A 21,408-nucleotide genomic window follows, 5' to 3' on the forward strand; every position below is an offset into this window, starting at 1 on the left:
CTCTGATTTGGGTTGTTTAGGGCAGTTACGATAAAGCACAAATTGAAAGATCTTCACAAAAACTCATGACAGAAATAACAAGTTTTTCATTTTAAAGAGCTAATGAAATTCCCATTCCTTATTCTTTTCTTGTGCTTCAGATAGTATTAAGATCCATCTCTTAAAAACGGATATGCAACACATTTTAACTTCAAACATTATCGTGACCAATTATTACCCCAGAACTCGTAAAGAGGTAAAGTGAGAGGAGAATATTTCTAAAGGTTTACTTCTTTCATTAAGCACTGGTGGCAGGTTTTCTCTTAGAAAGTGTGGCATATTGTTTAATTTCTGTTTTTTATCTTGATTTCCTTCAGTTTGGGGCATTCAAAAGGCTATATTACGCATCACAAACATCAATGATTAATGAAACTTATGCAAAAAATAATTACAAGTTTAGAATAAATCGACAGTAGAAAATACATTAACATATTTAGAGGATCATGAGCTGACTATGACAAGATGAAAAATCATTAAAATCCTTAAATTTATGTCAACTTTTAAATTAAGCAGTGCACCAATGCTAAATTGAGTTTTTGCTGAATAATCCAACAATAACAGAAAATATGGTCAGAACATACTGTATATCCTAGTAGACAGTCATCATGGTTTAGGTACTGTAAGTCCTAGCTAATACGTATGAGTTCTTTGAAAAAACAAAAACAATAATCGACACATACTGGGTACATGACATGCTATATTTAAATTTTCATAAGGTTTTAAAAATACTGTTTTTCCTCACAGAATATTCATGCTCAAATTACAGGTGGTAGGCATTCAGAGAAATGCTTATGTTTGAGTTTGGAACTGATTAATGGCTACAGAACAGGCAGTTCAGAAAAAAGAGAGTGCTCAAATTCAGGTTATTTCTGGTATAGTTAGTAAACTAGCCACGACTGCAGATCTGCATTCCCAAAATAGCAGGATAAGCAAACACTGTATATGAATAAAATTCAACTGGTTTTAGGATTCAAGATCAGTCAGACAATTGGGAAATGTTTAAAGTAGACAGGTGCAGGGCATCACATAGAGGTAGTAAAAACAAAGTATAGATATAAAAAGAGAAACTAGGCTTGAAGAATATACTTATGAGAAAGACTTAAAGGTGTTTATGCTGGCACATTATTTTCACCTTCTTGATAACATGGAGATACAAAAACAAATTTATACTTTGAATCGTAGAAAAGTTTTGTTAAAATTATACGATGCAATACTAAGACCTCATTTAAAATATTGCATTCAGTTTTGGTCACCACATTTTAAAAACATTATTGATGCTCTGTACAGGGAACAGATACTGTACATTCCTGGATAGGCTAAAACTATTGAACTTTTTTAGCCTTGAACAGAGAACGTTCCTACTAGACTGTTCATGCTCAGGTAAATACGTTGTTCTTCCATGTCATCAAATAAGAACATAAGAAAAGCTACAAACAAGAGTTAATCATTAGGCTGATGAAACCAATTTGTTTGCTAGTAGCTAATGGAACCTGAAGTCCCATCTAGATGTTTTTGGAAATATATCAGGGTTTTGGCAATATGAAGTGCTAGCTTGACATAGTCCTCCAAAACCCTCTGTGTTGATGATGCTGAATAGATCCACTGTTTTGACATTGTCAATGAAATTGACAGCTCTGATTAGTTGAATTGCAGGCCTCTGTCAAGTAGCACATACCATAATATTCTAACTCTAACATTCTTGATGTGAAAGAGCTTCATTTTAAAGTTTTAAAAGAATTACAAAAATAAAAGAACAGTTAAGAACTTTTTTTCTATTTTTGTGCCCTTTGAAATTGTCTCCCAAACAGCAAAGCAGACAATAACACAGCTGCACTGAAAAGTCATTTTAAAATACAACTGGAGCTCGGCAGAATTTTCCTTCAGGGAGATACAGATGAATGAACAATAAAATGTTCTTATTATTTTTCTTGCAGCATTCACCATATTTTCCTCTGAAATAGAAACCAGCTAGTCTGTAGATTAGTTCATACATAGAAAACTCATGCAATCAATTTGGCTAGTAGCTGTAATCCAGGAGTATGGTACCAGGATACAGTACGTTATGTCCCTGTATTAAGATAATCATTAACATTTTCACAGCATCTTTTTAGTTTTATTTTAGCTCAGGCACAATTGAACAGGCTGCTATCTGAAGCTCCATTTTGAATTCTAAGGGACAAACGATTACATATCTGCCTATTATTGATGATAACAGGCAAATATTTAATCATAACCATCGAATAATGTAGAGCTATTTATAAGAGTGTTACCTATTCCAATTTTCAGATCCTGCAAGTTGAAGAGCACCTATAGTGCCAATCACACAGTCCACCACTCTTTTATGCTTCTTCCAGCACTGCTTTTCAGTTCAATGGCCTCTGTAGCCTTGTGTTTGGTCTCTGTCCCCATTTTCAACTTCAGCAAAATTAGTTCAACGAGATATGAAATCTATTCACAGGGAGCAGAGAAGGTGATATACAGTTGCCGACATACATTTTGCCCTTTCCTATCTAAACCAGAAGAAAATTGTCAGAAGGTATAAAATAAGTAGAGGTCTCATAAATATGTAACATTCAACTATCATTAAGTTAAATATCAGTGTTAGAAAGGGTCAATAATTAGAATGAAATATGACAAAATGAACTAAATTACAAAGATTTGATTGCACAGTACATAAAATAAGGGAGATCAGCTACTGAAGTGGTGAATAAAAACCAGCTAACGGTGAGAGAAAAGCTGAAAATTGCACCTTTTCTTAGAAGTCTGATGTACCTATGTCCACTGTTAGAAGAGTACAAGTACAAACATCAAGCAATCTGTTTAACTAAACTTTGACAACAAGAGGTCATCCCAGGAAAATATCAAAATGAACCTTAAGACGATCAGCAAGAACTACAAGCAAAACAATTGGTAATTGAAATTACTGTACTGTAATTTCTTATATTCCAAGTACAGGTTAGCTCTAGGTTAGGACATAGATGTCGCTGCTGGTCACTGGAATCCCCTACTGGCAATACAAAGCTGACAGGGCTTGGTCAGGGCAGGGCTGGGATCAGTCCTACAGGGCTCTCTTGGCTTTCTAGCAGACAGTGAACCCACAGGCTCACAGGGATAACAGCTCAAATCCTGTCAGGCAATGTAGAGATGGCAGTGTCAAAACTGAAAGGGCTTGTTGGTGGGCAGGTCAGAATTCTGCCCATTCTCCAGTCTCTCCATGAGGTGAAGGGTTGTTTGCTGTGAGCTGAGCTGTAAACCATTAGTGTTGAATACTAATGTTGATGTACTTCAACATGACTGTACTCAAAAGCATACTTCAATACTTCGCTAAGTAATAGGTACCTGTAACTACTGCTGTTCTGATTTTCAGGAGAACATGAAACATATGATTTTATCATTTTAAATGGGGAAAACCCACATTTTATAATTACAATGCTGCAGTATCTCAAATAATTTTAAGGAATAGATGTAGCCAATAATAAAGATATGAAGGCAGTTTCCTATTGCCAATATCCATCTTCAGTAGTTAAATATTTGCCTTATGAATGCATACATACATATATATATATATGGCAGAATGGCTTAAACACAGAAAACAATTCCTTTTTCATTTTCAAAGATAACAAAACACATTCTCTTCAAGTTATTTGAAATGATCAGTCACCTTTAGCCATCATTCTCATCCTCATAAGGGGTAATGTCTGGATCCACCAAATATGGTAATAGCAATGACTGATGCAGACATCTGACACTGGCTTGGGGTCATTCCTCTTGACCTGGCTTCAGTGAGTTTTAAACAGATACCTGCTGTTGTACCTGAGAACCCAGGAAAAGCTGAAAGGTCGGGATAACATTATCAGGAATAGCCACTGGGCAGAATGAACAGAATGGTCACTCATAATTCCCCATTTGGGGTAATAACATACTGTGGAGTAACCACGGCTGGACTCTGACTCAAAACGTGCTGTAACACTGCTGTAATTGTATAAACTGTGGGAGATGCAACTTTAGTGTGTCTTCTCCCATTGTTCTCCAGAAATGGACGTTTTTGTCACAAATGAAACTCATCTCAAAGCTTAAGTGGATACAAGCACTGTGACTCCTTGTATCCCCACATTAATGACGATTGGTCTTTTTAAACCCTTGGTTTTTTTAAAGCAAATCTGATAATGCTCTTTGAAACTTTGCATTGGATTATGTTAAAAACAGCTCTTTTGAGTCATGTAATTGGGCAATACTAAAAGAATAAGAGTACTAGCTAAACATAATTTTAACTTCAGATAGAAAGTACAAGAAATCTGTGTCAAGGCAGAGTACGTAATACCTTCTTGGACTGTTAAACACAGATGTGTTGCTCAAATTTGGACATATTCAGCACAGCACAGCACAATATAGCACAAATTGGGCTGTATTGACACCTGTGAGGGTATGGGTTAATAAAATTAAAACTGAGATCACTTCTTCAGAAGTTATAGCTTCTTCAGATTCATTATTACTTCTATAAATGAAAGCAAGAAAGGATTTTCAGAGCAACAAAAATAAAAGCTTTTATTCTGTTCATTTGAATATAAAACAGGCGTTATCACAGATGTACAAAGCGTACTGGTGGTTTAAGATATAAGAAAGGTTGCTATCGTTTTAGCGAAGAAAACAAAATCTCAGTTGTGATTGGTTGAGTACATAAAATATCCTTAACCAATCACCAGACTCATTGAAATAACGCTGCTAACATTCAACTGATATAAGGGACAAACTCTCCCTTGGGTAAAGTGTCAAGCAGGATTATATATCATAAACAAGCACCATGAGGAGTCTGTTCCTGTTTTTAACTGGTTTGTGTTTGTATGATTGCAGTGTACCTTCTATTTTTTAAAACTTGTGAATGTACGTTTTTTAAGTCCCAACTTCAAAAGCACTAGGTCACAACACAATAAACATGTTTTTGTACATTCTGATACATGGTTTATCTACAGTACGAATTCTAATACAGGCCAATCCTTTATTGCTAAGACATACTGGACTCATAATTGTTGTTCCTTCCATTTTTTTTATCTTTGCAACAATACAAAAAAAAGGTATTTACTATGAGTACCCAATGTTACAGAATTTAACTCTACAACAAAATGACAGGTTGAAGAAGAGATTCAATTAAGAATGGCAAATCGTGAGGAGTGAATCCTAGTGTTCTTTTTAGGATTCTAAACTACAAAAAGCCACTAGTAATAACTTAGTATTGAGCGTTAGCAGCTAACTGTCTTGGCTACTATAACTATATGTTACTCTGGGTCATGATTCACCAATTACAATCATAATTGTAAAACATTAATTCAAAACCTGTGACATATTATGCGGGATAAATATAAAATTGTGACTTGCACACTGCAAAATACCAAGGTCATCTTCAAGTACAGGAATATAGTTTAAACAGTAACAATAGAAAATCTGTAATAGCTTTAGGTGGGAGGGTATGATCACTGTATCTGCTGTCCTGAATGCAAACTTAGACTTTTCCCGGTAAAAACACTTTAGTGCACCTGAACTAGTGAATTTAGGCAGCTATTTTTTCAGCCAAAATGGCTGTTAAAACATGACTTAATACTTTTAACCAGGTGTACAAAACATGTTTCAAGCAAACTTGCACAAACATACAAAAGTGACTAAGCAGATTTTCCAGTAGCTAACAGATATTTACAGACACTTTGCAGATCCTTACACAAGAGGTCTAACTTTCCAGGCAAAGAAATTACATCACAAAATGTTGCAAAATCAAAATTCAAATTCATGTGCAGTTTCTTTTGTTTCTTAAATTGGAAAACATTTCTTTTATTTGGGAATAACATTACCAACGCTTCCATACGTCACAAAGTGCAAGACCGTTTTCTTCTGTTTTTAAAAGAGCAGTTTGCATTTTCACTAAAAGCTCATGTAAATCACCTCCCTCAAATGAAATGAAAACCCATCGAAAAGGCAAATTTATCTTTCCCATTATAGAAACAACATAAAATTCCCCATTGTGTATAGATTGTTCTATTTTCAGCCATTCAGACAATTTGAAACGTGACATGGATAATAACTGACAATAAAAAGGAAGTCTTTGTTCCACATTGTTCACATCATGACTTAAAACACAGGTTATGCAGTTACAACAACAAAAAGTGGACTATAACACTAAAAGTCTGAAATTTGATATGGTGTTTTAGTCTGGAAAACTTTAAAAAAATGAAGCTGCTCACCGAAAGATACCACATTAATTCAACTGAATTAATTAAGAACCTGATATAAATTTTTATTGTTGTATTTTCTCGGCTCTATGATCCCTGCCACCCTATATGGGAAGAATGAGGAAGTGAGTACAGGCAGACTCTTCCAACCTTCTCACCCAGGAGTCAACTGGAGACCCGGGAGACCCCAGACCTCTTAACCCCACCCTACTCTCAAGTCAATAGCACACTGCAACTTTGGGTATCCCAGTCACAGTCTGCTAGAGCTCTGGCTGCACTTGGACAAGTGCCTTAACCGATTGAGCCACTAGGGTGCCCCACAATCAGATATCATTTAAGGAATCTAATAAAGGGAATTAAATGATTTTACCCTGACTGTGGCACAAAAAAAAAATCCAAGACATCAAAATATTGCTATATTTTTTTCCCATCACATTAAAATCAAAAACATTGTTTTCACTAACATCATATTTTAAGTTAGCTATTTTAGAACTTTCTTGAATGTCCGGTTATCCATTATCAGTAAGACACTTATTTCTGGTCATGGTTACAGTGAACTGGATCCTAATCTAGAAGTAAAAGACACAAGGTGGCACTATACCACAGACAGGACACCAGTCATATATTCTATAGTTATTGATTTCAACATTTACAACTTGGAGCAAATACCGAGTATCTCATGTAAACACTGAATCTCAAGGGAGACTAATTCAGAGTCGATATATTCACATTTTGTTATTGCATGACTATCACTGCAATTTTGTTTTACATAAACATGTGTCATGCTGACAATAAATTGTATTAGCAGAACAACATATGTTAGATGTACCAATCCTGTCTAAGCTTCAATGTATTTATGGGGTGTGATTTGAAGATTGTAAACATTACCACACATGACTAAATTGCAGCATAAACAGATACCTAAAATGCCCCCCCCAAAAAAAGGTCTTTAACAGTGGGAAAACAAAACAACAAAAAAAACAGCCAAGAAATTAGGCCACATGTTAAAAATGCAGAGTGAATATCTTAACACCATTGAAGGTTCAGAAAATACAAAGGTTTAATCCATCCCATTTATGTAGTTATGAACCATTAAAATGCATTGTTTTAAAAGCTCAACGTTTTTAATGCCTCACTGGGAAATTAAAAAATAAATTAATACAGAGATCAGAATGAAGGCACTGCCTCTGTGGATGTCTTTACAGAATACAGAATTTTCTTTGACTAATGGCAATCATTGCCAATGAATAAGCGGGAAGAAAATTCAGCTGGCTGCAGTTCAGATCCACTGCCTCTCATTTAAAAAAAAAAGAAAATCTGGAGATAGTCAAAATCAAATGAAACTTTAAAGAATCAAGAAATGTGGAGTTTTGAAATTTTGAAAATGTCTATTGGTATACCCACACACAAAATTAATGTACATATTAGTTTCTATAATTATCTTAAATTTCTGTATTGGTGCCATAAATCCAAGTTTGTTCTTTGTATAAACCTTTTGCTTATATAACACAGTAGTCATTGTTTTCTTTATAGGGGTTTCCAAAAGTCTTTTTTAAGTGAAACAAGAGTAACACTACCTCTCCACCCCACCCAAAAAAGTACCAATTTATTGTGGGAATGACCACTCATCCTCAATAGAGTTGATGTATAAAACCATTTAGGAATGATGACTTTTCTATATTTACAGTCTCTCAGTGCTCATCATCTCCAACCTGTCATTTCTGAATGCCTAACAAGAGTTTCACATGCCAGCACACACATTTACGAAAACCACCATTCATGCCAACAACAGAATCTCCTTCAGATATTTTGATGTTTAGAATATTTAAGCAACCATCTTCAAAGACAGTTAGGTTTTTCACTTGCAGGTATCGTTTGATTGGAGGACTGTGAACTGGGAACACCCTGACTTATCCTTTTGGACTTGTGTGTGCCATTCAAACAAAGCAACAACATTTGTTTTATCTACAACAACAGACACCATGCAAGTGAGGAGTACTGCAATTCAAAACATTTTCATTGGTGAATCCTAGGACTTTTTCAATAGATATATTTATATATTTATATATTTTTATATACTTGATGTGATACTTTTCACTCAAGATAATACAATGTTTCGTTTTATATTAGCAAATATTTCAAGAGTAAAACATTCTTGAATGTCTTCTCTCATATACTTCTAAAGAGACAAAATAAATTAAAACTGGTTTTTGTACATAATTACATGATATGAAGTAACCTAAGCGTTTTCCTTCCTTATATTTAGTACAATGATATTTAAACATATGAAGACGTAAGGAACGCATGTTGACATTGTTTAAACAATAAAGCTGAGGGAAAAGCTCTCAGGGCTTCCTGACCAGGTGTAACGGAAAGAAAGAGACTAAGAGCCATTGGTTTGAGCAAGGTTGAAAAGAAAAGAAAAAATAATAATTTCGTACCTTTGTACCTCTTCATAACATTTAAGGACAAAAATGGATATGTCCTATATCAGTAACATATCTATATTTGCAATGTTGAATATTTTAAAAACAGTAAACAACTTAAAATACAGTTTGCCACAGTATGTAAATATTTAAAAATACCCTTTCCTCTTAGAGGGCAGATTAAAAAAAATGAGCAACTTCAGCATACATAACATAACAAAATATAGAGCCACACTTACTTAAAAAGCAATATTATCCAAATGAGCAAGAAACGTGTTCTATAATAGGGGTCTTTCTCCTCTTCCCCTCCCCCCCCCCCACCCCCCAAACAAAAATAAAACTGAAGTTTCTGTTGTCCTTGTTTTGGAAACTCATCCGAGAAAACCTAACACATTGTTCTTGCCAATTAGGAGTGCTTCTTCGACCTGTCATTGCACAACCTGTTCAGCTTCTCTAGTCGCTGCAGTCATCCTTCCTTTTTGTTCTGCATGACCGTAGTGAACACCACAACTTGTTTTTGTGTTATGTACATATAGTACAATCCATCAATCCATCAAGGCCTTGAGGCAGCAGGCTACATGTTGTAGGCCACATAAATAGGATCTAGCTGGTCTGCCAGGAATCCATCCCGGAGGTGCATACGCTGTTTCTCGCCACGAGAGTTAATTGGGATGACGCCAATGTCCACCACTACCACAACGCCCACGATAAGGTAATGTTCCTCTAAGACGACATTGGTGACCAAAGGAACAAGGTCCAGGGCTTCTTGCTCTGATCCGTCTAACTCCACGACCACGACCAGCAGGTTTGTCCAGGTGAATACCGCACTGGAAGAGACAACAGAGTTGGGGATGTGACTCTCAAAGCCTGTGTGTGTGTCAATATGAAGTGTGTAGTCAGACCATGTTGAAAGATTTCAACCAAACTAAAACTGTAGTGATTAAAACATTTTTTAAGTAATATATTACTTTATTCTATCTGAAGACATTAGGCCTTCAGACCAGATTAAATTAATTTTTGAAGCTTTCACCTTAATTTCCAATTGACAGAAAAGTACCAGATTTGGAAAGCAGTTACAAAATAGTAAAATGCATAGTGACATTTTGTGATGCTGACAAAAACTGTATGGCCCATAAACTGGATTATATCAACAGGAACGTGAAAATAGCACTGCAATATCAAGTCAAATATTAATATCACGTGATATTATCAGATAGATTCTATAGAGTCCCATTATTTTCTTGTAGAGATATTTCAACTAAATAACATATAGATGCTTAAGTTAACAGAAGTGATAATAAGGGTGTGACTGCATTTCGCTTTCTGTTTTGCCAAGATGTTTGTACCATTCTGTGATGCTCTTGTGGGTCCTTATTACAGAAGTCTCAATGTCAATTGGATGGTATCTCATCCCTCTGAGCTCCATGGCTTCATCTAGTGCACCAACAACATAAAGGGCATCGTGCCTCTCTAGAACAAAAACAAGAGTTGGTTACTACAAACGTCTAGGAATTTGACCTGAAGTGCACAAAACAAAATATGATTCTGGGGCCCCTTTCTCACCTCCACTTGCATCTGTGAGCTCTGTCCTCCTCAAGAAGCCCAAATAACCAGTCCGAGCCCAGATTGTCTGTGTGTCTCCAAAGCTTAGGCGAGAGTTGAAGTGATCAGACTGCAGGGATTCGTCACCATAGATGGTAAAGTACCCACTGGCGTTGTGGCCACTGTGAACCCAGATCTGTTGGAGAGTAATCAATATACCAGAAGGTAAAAATAAAAACAAAAACCATAGCCTAAGCTTATTTTTTCAAAGCATACATCAGAAAAAATGCAAACCCTATACAGTATTATTAGCAATATACTGTGAGTTCCAAAAACTAGAAACATAAATGCACACCTTCAGTTCCCTGCCCATTTAAATTACTTATTGTGGTATACCGCATTAATCAAAAGGTTACTGTGTCATATAATCAAATATTAAGGACACGATAAGGCCTCTTTAGTTATTTCTTTTACTGTTAATTGTATTATAATATCCGCAGTCACAGCACATACTGTACATAACCCTGCTGCTTAAAAAAATCTAAAGATGCTGTACTGTCATCATAATCTCACTGCACAAAACAAAAGTAGTATATGTCGAAATTAATTCAATTCCAGAAAGAGGAATTCTCTTTCGAGAGGCTATCTCGTTGTGATATGAAAAAAATTGGAGTGTGCTCTATATGGAGGATCATTGTTTCTCTCCCTGAGCAGTTCCTAGGTGAAGAATGCACTTCTGATCTCACCTCTCCTAGATGCGAGTCTCCCAGGGGCCCCTTGGTTTCAGGATTGGCAATGATGATGCGAACGCCAGGTAGAATCTGAAAGATTGGAGTCCTTCAATAAATCTCACCTTATTCTCCAGAGATCAGTAAAGCAGCTAAGTAACAGGGAGATCAGGGCCCTTAAAATTACATGTAAAATGATGATAGCTTCCGAAAATAATGACTCGCTATTGCTTTTTACAAATAAAAGGTGATCTGCTTGTCATCTGAGAATAGTCTGTGCATGCTAATTGTTTTTTTTTTAGATGAGAGGTCTTCAAACAAGTACAGGTTTTCTAAAAAACTGTAATGATCTTACTGACCTTTCCTGATTCCATGAGAGGCAAACTGTGAGGTGACCCCCTTTCTACCAAGCGAACCCTTTTTTGGAGAGAAAAAAATATACACGAAAACACAAATTAGAAACTGGTTGTTGGGGGTGGAAAACAAAAAACATCCACCTCATTTACTAATGCTGACTCAAAAATGGGAATGGTTTCTTTTTTATAGTAGACACCCGGAATCAACATTTTTATTTGATTTGGTTTTGGCAAGCTGAAAGTTCCGCACAGTCTTACAGAAGCGTTAGTACCAACTAAAAAATGATGAATCATTCACTGATGTTGCTGCAAGCTTGTAGGTGATTGGCACTTTGCAGAGGTCGTTCTCTCCCCCAGAGCCAATAGGATGCTGACTGACTCTGGGAATACCCTGCTGTATGTCTGACACCACGTCACCCAGACTTTTATCAGTGTCTTCTGAGTCATACAGCTCAACAAGTGCTGAAATAGAAGGCTTTAACTGACAAAGCCAACTGGGGTCCATTCACTTGTATTTTGGTCTATGTGTGATAAGTGCACAAACTGAAAACCTAAATGGGTACGGTGCCTTCATCAGAGCTTCCAAATATCCAAAACACAGAAGAAAGTTCAGTTTTTTCACTGGAACCCCTTTTAGCTGACCACCCCATCATCTCGTATTGTGCTAATCTGTGCAACCTTCTTTTTCACAACTCCCTTAACTGCCCACAGCAACCATCCACACCAGGTACTTTCCCCAGCAGTAGAGTTTATTGACATATGCAAAAGTGCAATGAAATGCTTTTTTGCATGTATACTCCTATACAAAGACATCAAGGAAACACCAAAAACAAAAACTCAGAACATCGGCAGCAACAACAAAAAGTTAAATAACATACATCTTAGAGACAAAAAACATTAGTGTGAGCCAGTGGGAGGGGTAGAATCCATTAATCTGACAGCTTGAGGGAAGAAGCTGTCTCTGAGTCTAGACGTTCGTGCCTTCATTTTCCTATAATGCTTACCAGAGAGAAGGGAGGAGAAAAGTGAGGAACCAGGATGACTGGTGTCCTTAACGATACTTCCAGCCTCCCTGAGGCAGCGAGTAGTAAAAATGTCTGAAATAGAGGGGAGCTCTTCTCCAATGTTGGACTGGCCTGACCTGACCACCCCCTGTAATGCCTTCCGGTCAGACAACAAGCTGCTGCCAAACCACACTGTAATTCCACCTGGTAGCACACTCTCAATAGCGCACCTGTAAAATGTGGCAAGGACAGTTGAAGGCAGTCCATTTTTTTCCAATTGTCTGAGGAAGTAAAAGTCTTGTTGTTCCTTCTTTGTAACTCCATGCTGGGACCCTGTTAATTCATTAGCGATGAGGGTACCCAGGAACTTGAAACTGCTAACCATCTCAACAGCCACCCTACTGATATGAGCACAGATCACATCATCTGCAAATATACTGTATATCCAATACAACCCACCTTCAAGGCTCGGCACAATTCTATCACCCAGATGATATTGCTACATCCCATGCAAAAAATGGCCAGCTATTTACATTGGTGAGACAGGACGGAAACTGGGAGAGTGTTTCAAAGAACATGTCAGAGCTGCGAGGATCACAGATCTCCAAACTGGTAGTTCCCCATTTCACCTCTAACAACCACAATCTTTCCAATCTGTGTCCTCACGGAGGGGTTTTGGAACTCTTACTGCAGAAAGAAATCTGAAACCAAATTGATCCCTAAACTGAGATCACACCCTGCCCCTTCTCTCAATGACAAATTCTTCCTTCTAAATCCTCTGTATTCATTTGCAGATTTTGGCTTTCCACACCTCTCCTCCTGCTCTCCCTGACACACATTCTCAAGTTCTTTATGACCATTTTCCTCCTGATCCCCACCCCATTCTTACATGCTCTGTCTTTAGTTCTTTGCCTTATTTATTTGCAACTTTCCCTCACACCTGTAGGCAGCTCTGTAGCCAAAAAAGAATGTTTTTCTATACCAGCATGGAAAGTTTCTTTGAATGTCAAAAAATAAATAAATTTAGCTTTAATGTGCTTTGTTTCATGGAAAAATTAGGAAAGATGTAATGGCAAAAGGAAAATTGTCTATTTCTTTGGATGATAGGATTAATATATAATTTTGACAAATTAAAATTAGTAATGCCATTAGCGTGTGATTTGCTGCAGTTTTGTCAGCAATGACCAAAGATATCTTGTATGTTAAGTTGCTGTCTGAGAATCCTCCTTTGTAACAGTGACTTTAAAACATACTGAACTGTAAAGAAAAAATGATTCCAAACTGGACACTGGAAACTGGTTCCACAAAAACAAAACAGTATAAGCACTGCATCAGGAACAACGACTGATAAAAATGTAAAACTGAATAAGAAGGGACTACATTGATCTATATATAGTGTGAGATTTTGTAGATCATGTCTAAGATAATGACTACCTCATTTTAACAAAGCTGCATAAAAAAAAATCATCCTAAATTATTAATTTAATTCTGAAATGAAATTGTACCTGAGATGTTTTTTTCATGATTAGCTCAATTTCATTTCACTTGTACAAACAAAATATTAACTCCCTGCTGTGGACCTGACTGAATCAGTGAAAGTATTAAAGAAAAACTCTCAAGAGAATGTTAAGAAAAAATGTGTTCTGAAAGACTTCTGTTTTGTACAGAAATGCACCCTTACTCAATTTATTTTACAATTAATTTTCAAATTTAAATGGAATGCCAATTTTACCACAAAAAAATCTGGAAATATTCTAATGTCTAAATTTTAAACAACTAAAAAAGTAGATACAGTATAATTTGTTACTGAATCTACAAGTAGTTTACTTGTTAAAACACACCTTGATCATGTCACATCGGTGCCTCAGAACAAAACTTAACATCAGGCCAATGAAGAACAACCTCATTTATAAGGTTACCCTATTCCCCTATATATAATGAAAAAGTACCAGGTTCCCAGGAAAAATATTTTTTGAAGAAAAACAAGATAGAAATAATAACAAACATAGAATTATCAACAACTTTGTCACCCTCCCTACTTCATAAACATTCCACTGTTCATTTTTCCATTGCATTTAAGTCTAAGATGTTTATTCTCAAATACATTTTAAATCACAGTTATTTTACTTAGAATAAAAAAAATGAAAGAAAATAAAGAATTCTATAAATGTCACCTGTATCATATCTCTTGTTTGCAAACTTTACAATGGGCCTGTAGCTGAAACCCCTCAAGCAGGCTCCTAACTTTTCACAGAGACAGCAGGCCATACAGTTTGGATTAATATGTTGATCATGTTTCTATTGACTTTGAAATTCAGGAAATTCATGAATATTTTAAATTATCTGAACTGCAACTTTCTCAAAGAGTGTTATCTTCAATACAAAAATCAGGGCAGCAGGTCTCTACAACACCATGGCTTATTGCTTGGGTGGCCCTATTGATTTGTTTTCTTGAGTGTAATCCATCTGTCTGGTTTCTTCATTGATCCACCCTCTGCTGCCTAAACAAAATTTCAATCCAAACTGCAAACCACATATTTAAGTGAACAAATTCACTTTTAGGTGAGCCCAGTTTTTGAAAACCTGAACCATAAACTAAAAGCTGTGGGGACAACAATGAACATAAGAAACACATATTTTGGGATCCTGTTGAGGGATTTTTTTTTCTAAACAAAATTTCTCTAACAGGTGGCAAAATGTTAGCGAGCACTTAGCGTGAATCAATTTTAGTTGGAATCTTTTGACTCTAGACAAGTTTTTACTTGGATGATATTGATGTCAGTCAATGATTGTAGGTCAACTGCTGAAAGTGATACTGCACAATGGCAAATTAAAAATCTTATTACAAGTTACAAAATGCAATATGTTGATAAATAGGTTCCATTGTATAATTACTACTGAACATGACTGTTTTCTGTCAATCATATCAATTATTTGGGTTATCTTTGGTTGGGTAAAGAATTGTAGTTCATGCCTCTTGAAAACAGGGGCAGATTCAACCTGTATGGAAAAGTCATACAAGTCATCATGTCAGAATGTCTGTAAGCACAAACCCAGGTCTACTCCAAACCATCTTGGTTTTGCTTGGTTTTTATCATCGGTTGTTTTTGTAGTAATTTACTCTGTCTCTCTTCATGTTTAATTTTGCCAATAACGCCTTGCTTGCCAATATACTGTACTGCTCACTGAGGCTACCTACTTACTACAAACGGGAAGAAATGAAAGAGAAACATACATTCTACACTACTGCTGTAATGACGAGAACTTCTACATGAATAGGCAATGCATGTTTTTATAAGATATTTCCTGTTAGACCCACAATTTCAAAATTAATGCAGCAGAAATTTTTATATGGTTTAAATTGTTTTAAAATTTTAGATCAACCACCATTAATTCCCTTACAGATGTGCTGACCTGTTAATGGAAAACATATGTTCTATAAATCTAAAGAAATACTCTACTAAAGTAGCATCTTCCCACACATTAATTCAAACTAATCCAACTTTAAAGCATTCCTGAACTGTTTTTTTTTTCAAAAATGTAGTCAAAGATTCTTTCATGAAGCTATAGTTATTAACCTATTAATAGCTTTGAGATTGTTTTTATTTTTTGAAGAAGGAGTTGCATTATTTGGATTAGGAAAAGCAATTATGATGATGAAAATCAATTAGTATTGCTTAGCAAATAAATTAAAAGCATAGCTTTTTTATGTTACATATATCTCACATATGTAAGGAATTTGATACAAAACTTTATACATATATTTATACAGGTTAGACACCAGATAATCCTCTAGTAGACATTTTCATTAAAAAGGGACATAGGCTAAAGAGCTGCATTCTGCAACTGCTGAGAGACGCATCATTCTGGGGTGTACAAAAGATTCAAATATTTATGGGAAGAAAATTAAATATTAAATATATATTTTACTTGAAGGGCTGACATTCAGTTTCTTGCTGCAATGAGGACTTTAATCCACTTTTCTGAAGCTAAAAATGCCAAAACTGGTAATGAAGAACAAATCTTCATTTTAATCTGTTTTCTAGACCTAAACTGTTTGTTGCTTGATGTTGGCCATTGGCTCTGGAGAAAAAGGCTCTGTAATCGAAACCACTCACCTGTCATGCCTCAGAGCTCTCATATCCACATACACAGTAGTTGGGTCTGGTCCTGAAGTACCCTAAAATGAACAGCAATAGAAAATTAAAAGACAAACACCAGAGCAAAGCAACTACAACTAATATAAAAACATATTTCCAATTGCTAATGTGGTAAAAAAGCTCACAGTTGAAACTTGAATAGTATCTGAATAGACGTTTTGAGAGAAAATTCAAACTGGAACATAGGAAAAGACAGACGCCCAGTCTTTTGGAACATTCAGGAGAAAATAGGAAGATAACTATAAAAAAATCTAATAAACAAACAGATGCATTTTCAGGGAAAACAGTAATCAAAATGAAAAAAAAAATAGCAGAATAGACCATGAATAGACCATGATTCTTTTTTGAAGAAAAAAATCTGATAAACATGCAACACACCCAAGCCGCAAGGAAGTTGTAAAAAAAAAAACCAACAGTGTTCAAAATATATGACAATACTTGAGTCAGGGGGGAAGAAAGAAGGAATATAGAGACAGGTCAATACAGTTTTCTCCCTGAATGACTGCAATGAACTTTGTGTAATTCAAATGCCTAACAAACCTATTTTATTCACATTTATTAGGAGACCTTTTGTTTTTACTGAGAGCTTCATTGCTCAACAGGTTACGAGGCTGGACAAGCAGTTTTCTCAAACTTAATTTTCCAAGATGACCCTCACTTATTAATCAACTCTACAGATTCTGTACGGGCACAGACAGGTTACAATTATGAACAAAGCTGTTCGATTCTTTTCAGAATCTTAAAACGCCCAAGTTCTTCTTCAGTCGTGGGTATGCCAAGTATTTAAAAAAATCCAAAGGCACTGATTTTGGGGCGTTTTCAATTTGCATGTCTTAACATAACGATTAGAAAATGCCATGAAACTGCATAAAAAACAGAAAGCTCTGCAACATTTGCCATAACAATGCAGCATTTTCTGTAAATCAGCGTGTATTAATAGCTTCATTCAGTAGCACCCCGCCACCAGAGAAGTAGGAAAAGGAGCTACAGTGTTGCACATGCAGATCAAGTTGGTCCTAATCAATATGGCTACAAGCAAACAAAAGTCACAGGACAAAACCTACTATGGAAGTTGAGGGTTAGTGTATCTTAACTATTCAACCTATTTTCAGCAGTGTAACAGACTAGAGCAGAGTGGAGACTCAGGCATTTCCATCTGCTTAAAAAAAAGACTTTAAAAGGAGATTAAGTTAATTGTCAAAGCAGACATCCTATTGCTGGGAGCAGACTGTATACCACCCAAATGCCCCTGTAATCCTTACCATCCAGTCACCAGAAACCACAACCAGACTGGAGGCTTAGTTCAGTTAAGACAAACTTATTCATCACTGATTGAGAATCACTATTATTTACATCATGCAAGTGGTTCTGGGCTGTAATTTGTTTCTCATGGACTTGAGTTCAGAGTCAACACATTTGAGTGCAAGTTTGCTGCATCCTGGCGAATAAGCATCATAAAAAGAAATATACTGTGCCACATCTGGCAGACTGTGTGCCGTTGAGCATGAATACAAGTAATCATATAATTTGTTTTAAGGTATTGACCTATTTATAGTTTCTGATCATTGCTCATGACCTGCTGGCAGCTGCTACCCATTTTTTTACAGAATACAGTATATGTAAAAAGGAGTATGAAGGTGTATTGCGGACTGATGAAAAAAAAAAGCTCTAAGAAAAAGGAGAACTGTACGCTACATACAGACAAATAATAGAGACAAGTACTTTCAACAATACCATTACCATGCCTTTAGACATTATTGTACTGTAGATTAAATGGCTAGATGTATGATAAAACAGCCAAAACCATTATTCATATACCTTTTCCTTGTTCGTTAATCCAGTTTGCTCCTGTATTTATGTACTCTCAGCAAACACACCTGTATCTGTATTTATCCACAGTCATTGCAGTATGAGAGAAAGCAACATTATTAGCGCAATTCTCTCTGGTTAACATGTTAACTACTGGTTAACATGACTGCACAGCATGAAAAACACAGAAGTGAACTGGATTAAGGAACAGGGAAATAGCATAATGTTCTTAGTAGCAATCTAAAATTAATCAAACGAGTTCAAATTATTTTAAGACTGATATCAAAACAATTAATGGTATGACTTATTGGCTCCCAGCAAAATCACTAGTTAGAATTGGTTGTGGCGGTATGTACTGTACCCAACGCTCAAGGTTTACCAATTATTCCATGCAAGAGTTAATATATATAGCAAATACGAAAATTGTTATTGTCTTTTTCAAAGGGCATTCCAGTCACAGCTGGCCATAAGCTTTTGGTAGCTTCTACACTAAGCCCCCGCTCTCCAGATTCACAGTCTAGTCTGTCCCACTGTTGGAAGCTGATAGGTGGGTAATTAGGGAACACGAAAATCCCCCTACCTGCTCGGCCAGCTTCCCCAGCCTGTGAGGCTATAGCAGCAGGAATAAGAGGGCGAGGAGGAGGAGGAGGAGAAAGAAAAAAGAGGGGGGGAACGAAGACAAAAGGATGTATGAGCAATGTGGGGTGGGGAATGTGCAAAAAGCCGGGAATGAAAATAAATGAATAAAAAAAAAGAAAAAAATGTCAAATACAGAAATGTAAAAAAAAAAAAAATCTAAATCTCTACTCTGAGTGTTCTGAGTGTTAAAACATTACAGGCCACTAGCTGAGGGTGACTTAAAACTGCACTAAAAGAAACACATGGTGAAGTTTTAAGTGTTCATTTTTTTTGTCTGGAGTCACAGGCTGCAGTGCATCTAGACATCTTTCATGTGGTTTTCAAATTGAAATCTTGCAGTTGACTATTAAATAAAATAAGGATTACAAATAATGTCATGCATACAACAAGGCTTATCTGTTATATGAAAAATGTGCAGAAAATACTGCACCAATGCAAAATTATATCTTTTAGATCTTCTAAAGCATCTTTCAAAAAACAACCAAACCACTTAAAATAACAATTTTAAATACACTGGGCTTTAAAGTATAAAATCACCAAAATGATTTTTAAGTGTAGCTTATATTTTTTTAGCATACTTAGAGACCTTTAAAGGTTAGCCATATGCAAGAAATGGTAAGATTATTACTTAAGAAACTAAAATAAAAACAATACTTGTAATTTATATCAAACTGCTTTGAAGCTGCAATGGTTTGATTAAAAAAAACACTGTTTCAAATGAAGAATAGATGCCAAAATGGAATATTCAAATAAAACTGTGGAACATCAGGAGTAATTAAAAAAATAATGATAAGTATCAATACCCCTTCCAAGAACTTGCTCCTCCTAACCAAATCCGTATCCAGACTGCATATGTAATGACATTTACTCGAGTTTTATACTGACAAGACCTTCCGTTTATGGACTCCTTAGTTTTGTTTCCCTGCAGTGACACAAAATAACAGAGCCCAGGATTTGGGGTAGTGGGTGGTTTCTGCACTATTTTAGATTCATTTTCTAATGAAATCCTGCTTTACTTGGGATTGTTTCAAGCAGATCTTGTAGCTCTTTTTTCATTCAGTTGGACTATATCAAATTGGAAAACTTTTCCAAAAGTAGCATCAGCACAGTAGTAAAAAAATATCAACCCGAGGTCTTCTACTCTCTGCATGCAGTGCTGAAGATGACGTAAGTTCTTATTCTGAACATGCTCGCTTAGAAACAAGACAACTGTATGCAAAACGAACAGTCTTCTCCACATCCACCTGCAAGCTTTTCTTTCATTTTAGCACAAATTCACAGTATGAGTACGTGATTTCAAAACAGAATTTCTAATACAGCCTTGTTGTCACATCACAGTAGGATGATTAACCAAGTCCAGTTGTTTGCTTATAATGCATCATATTCCCCTCGGATACTTGTTTGGCCATTAGCTTGAATTATGCTCCTTGTTAATGATAAAGCCAGTGAGGATGGCAATATCTGGGTTTCATTGTTGCAGGCCCGTATGAACATGTGAAGAAGGTGTTTCATGAGGCAGCAATTGATCACTGTCTGCTGTATAGTTGTCCTGCCCATCTTGACTTGCTCAGCAATAAAGCAAAATGTACAGTACAGGAAACATGCAGACCATTTTTAAAACTTCAACAACAGCTGTTTTGGAACATATTATTACATCTACAGGGTTTCAGAAATTTAGACCAAAGTATCCAGCCACGTGGTCAAAGCTGATTTTGTGAAGCCCAGCTTCCTTCACAAAATGTCTGGGTGGCAGATGAGCTGAATGGCTTCCTATCATTTATAGTATGTCTATTTCATCATTCATGGTATGTGCTATTGTCTGAACACATCATGTTTAGGGAGTATTCATATTAATACAAATTTAAAAAATTAAACTTCCCTAAAGGTATAAAAGAGAATGTTATTGATAAACCGAAAAAAATCTTCATGTAAGAAAAGAAACCGAGCGCTATACATTTATTTTCTCTGGCCACTGCTCCAGTGAAAGGATGACAACAGCTACATATATTGTCAATGTGATAAATGAGATAATTATGGGCTAATACAGCAGAATGTCAAAAACATGCACAACAGATATTATAGATTAATGTACTTTGGCCAAAAAAGAGAATTGGTATTGTATTAAGTTTTTCCCTTTAACAATTCTATCTAGACACCAGCAAAACTGTATCCCTTCATAAAGATCGGGAATATTTTACACTATATCCTTTAGTCATAAATGAAAATGTTAGTAAATATTTAATCAAGAGGTTAGCTTTATTTTGTGAAGATTTAGTAAACTGTTTAGAAAGTGAAAAGAAAATTATGAACTTGGCCACAAACCCCACAGACTTCCACAACAGAAAATGTCTCATTTACAAATTATTTCACTTAACATATTGACATCAAGCACACCTAATGTTTAAGTTTGGCTGTTTTGTATATTTCAGGTTTTAATTAACTGTTTAGTTACAATGGTCTATATTAATCATTAATGGACTAAATTTA

The 21,408-nt window shown here is 35.8% G+C and overlaps 1 protein-coding gene across 11 annotated transcripts in view; it reads right to left on the minus strand.

Annotated features, from left to right (window-relative positions):
- Nucleotides 1–4,557: 4,557 nt before the first annotated feature.
- The window catches only part of dip2ca (disco-interacting protein 2 homolog Ca), a 222,912-nt gene continuing 206,061 nt past the window's right edge, over nt 4,558–21,408 (minus strand). For 9 of the 11 annotated variants that reach the window (XM_069190998.1, XM_069190995.1, XM_015354823.2 and 6 more), the window contains 7 exons: nt 18,863–18,892; nt 16,432–16,493; nt 11,313–11,370; nt 10,972–11,046; nt 10,247–10,421; nt 10,030–10,153; nt 4,558–9,510 (listed from right to left, as the gene is read on the minus strand). In XM_069190998.1, the coding sequence (XP_069047099.1) occupies nt 9,258–9,510; nt 10,030–10,153; nt 10,247–10,421; nt 10,972–11,046; nt 11,313–11,370; nt 16,432–16,493; nt 18,863–18,892 (777 nt within the window). In that variant the 3' untranslated portion in view covers nt 4,558–9,257. The remainder of the gene's footprint in view (nt 9,511–10,029; nt 10,154–10,246; nt 10,422–10,971; nt 11,047–11,312; nt 11,371–16,431; nt 16,494–18,862; nt 18,893–21,408) is intronic. The other 2 variants (XM_015354829.2, XM_015354838.2) reach the window with 1 other exon arrangement.

This window comes from Lepisosteus oculatus, chromosome 6, assembly GCF_040954835.1.
Source record: "Lepisosteus oculatus isolate fLepOcu1 chromosome 6, fLepOcu1.hap2, whole genome shotgun sequence".
NCBI lineage: Eukaryota > Metazoa > Chordata > Actinopteri > Semionotiformes > Lepisosteidae > Lepisosteus > Lepisosteus oculatus.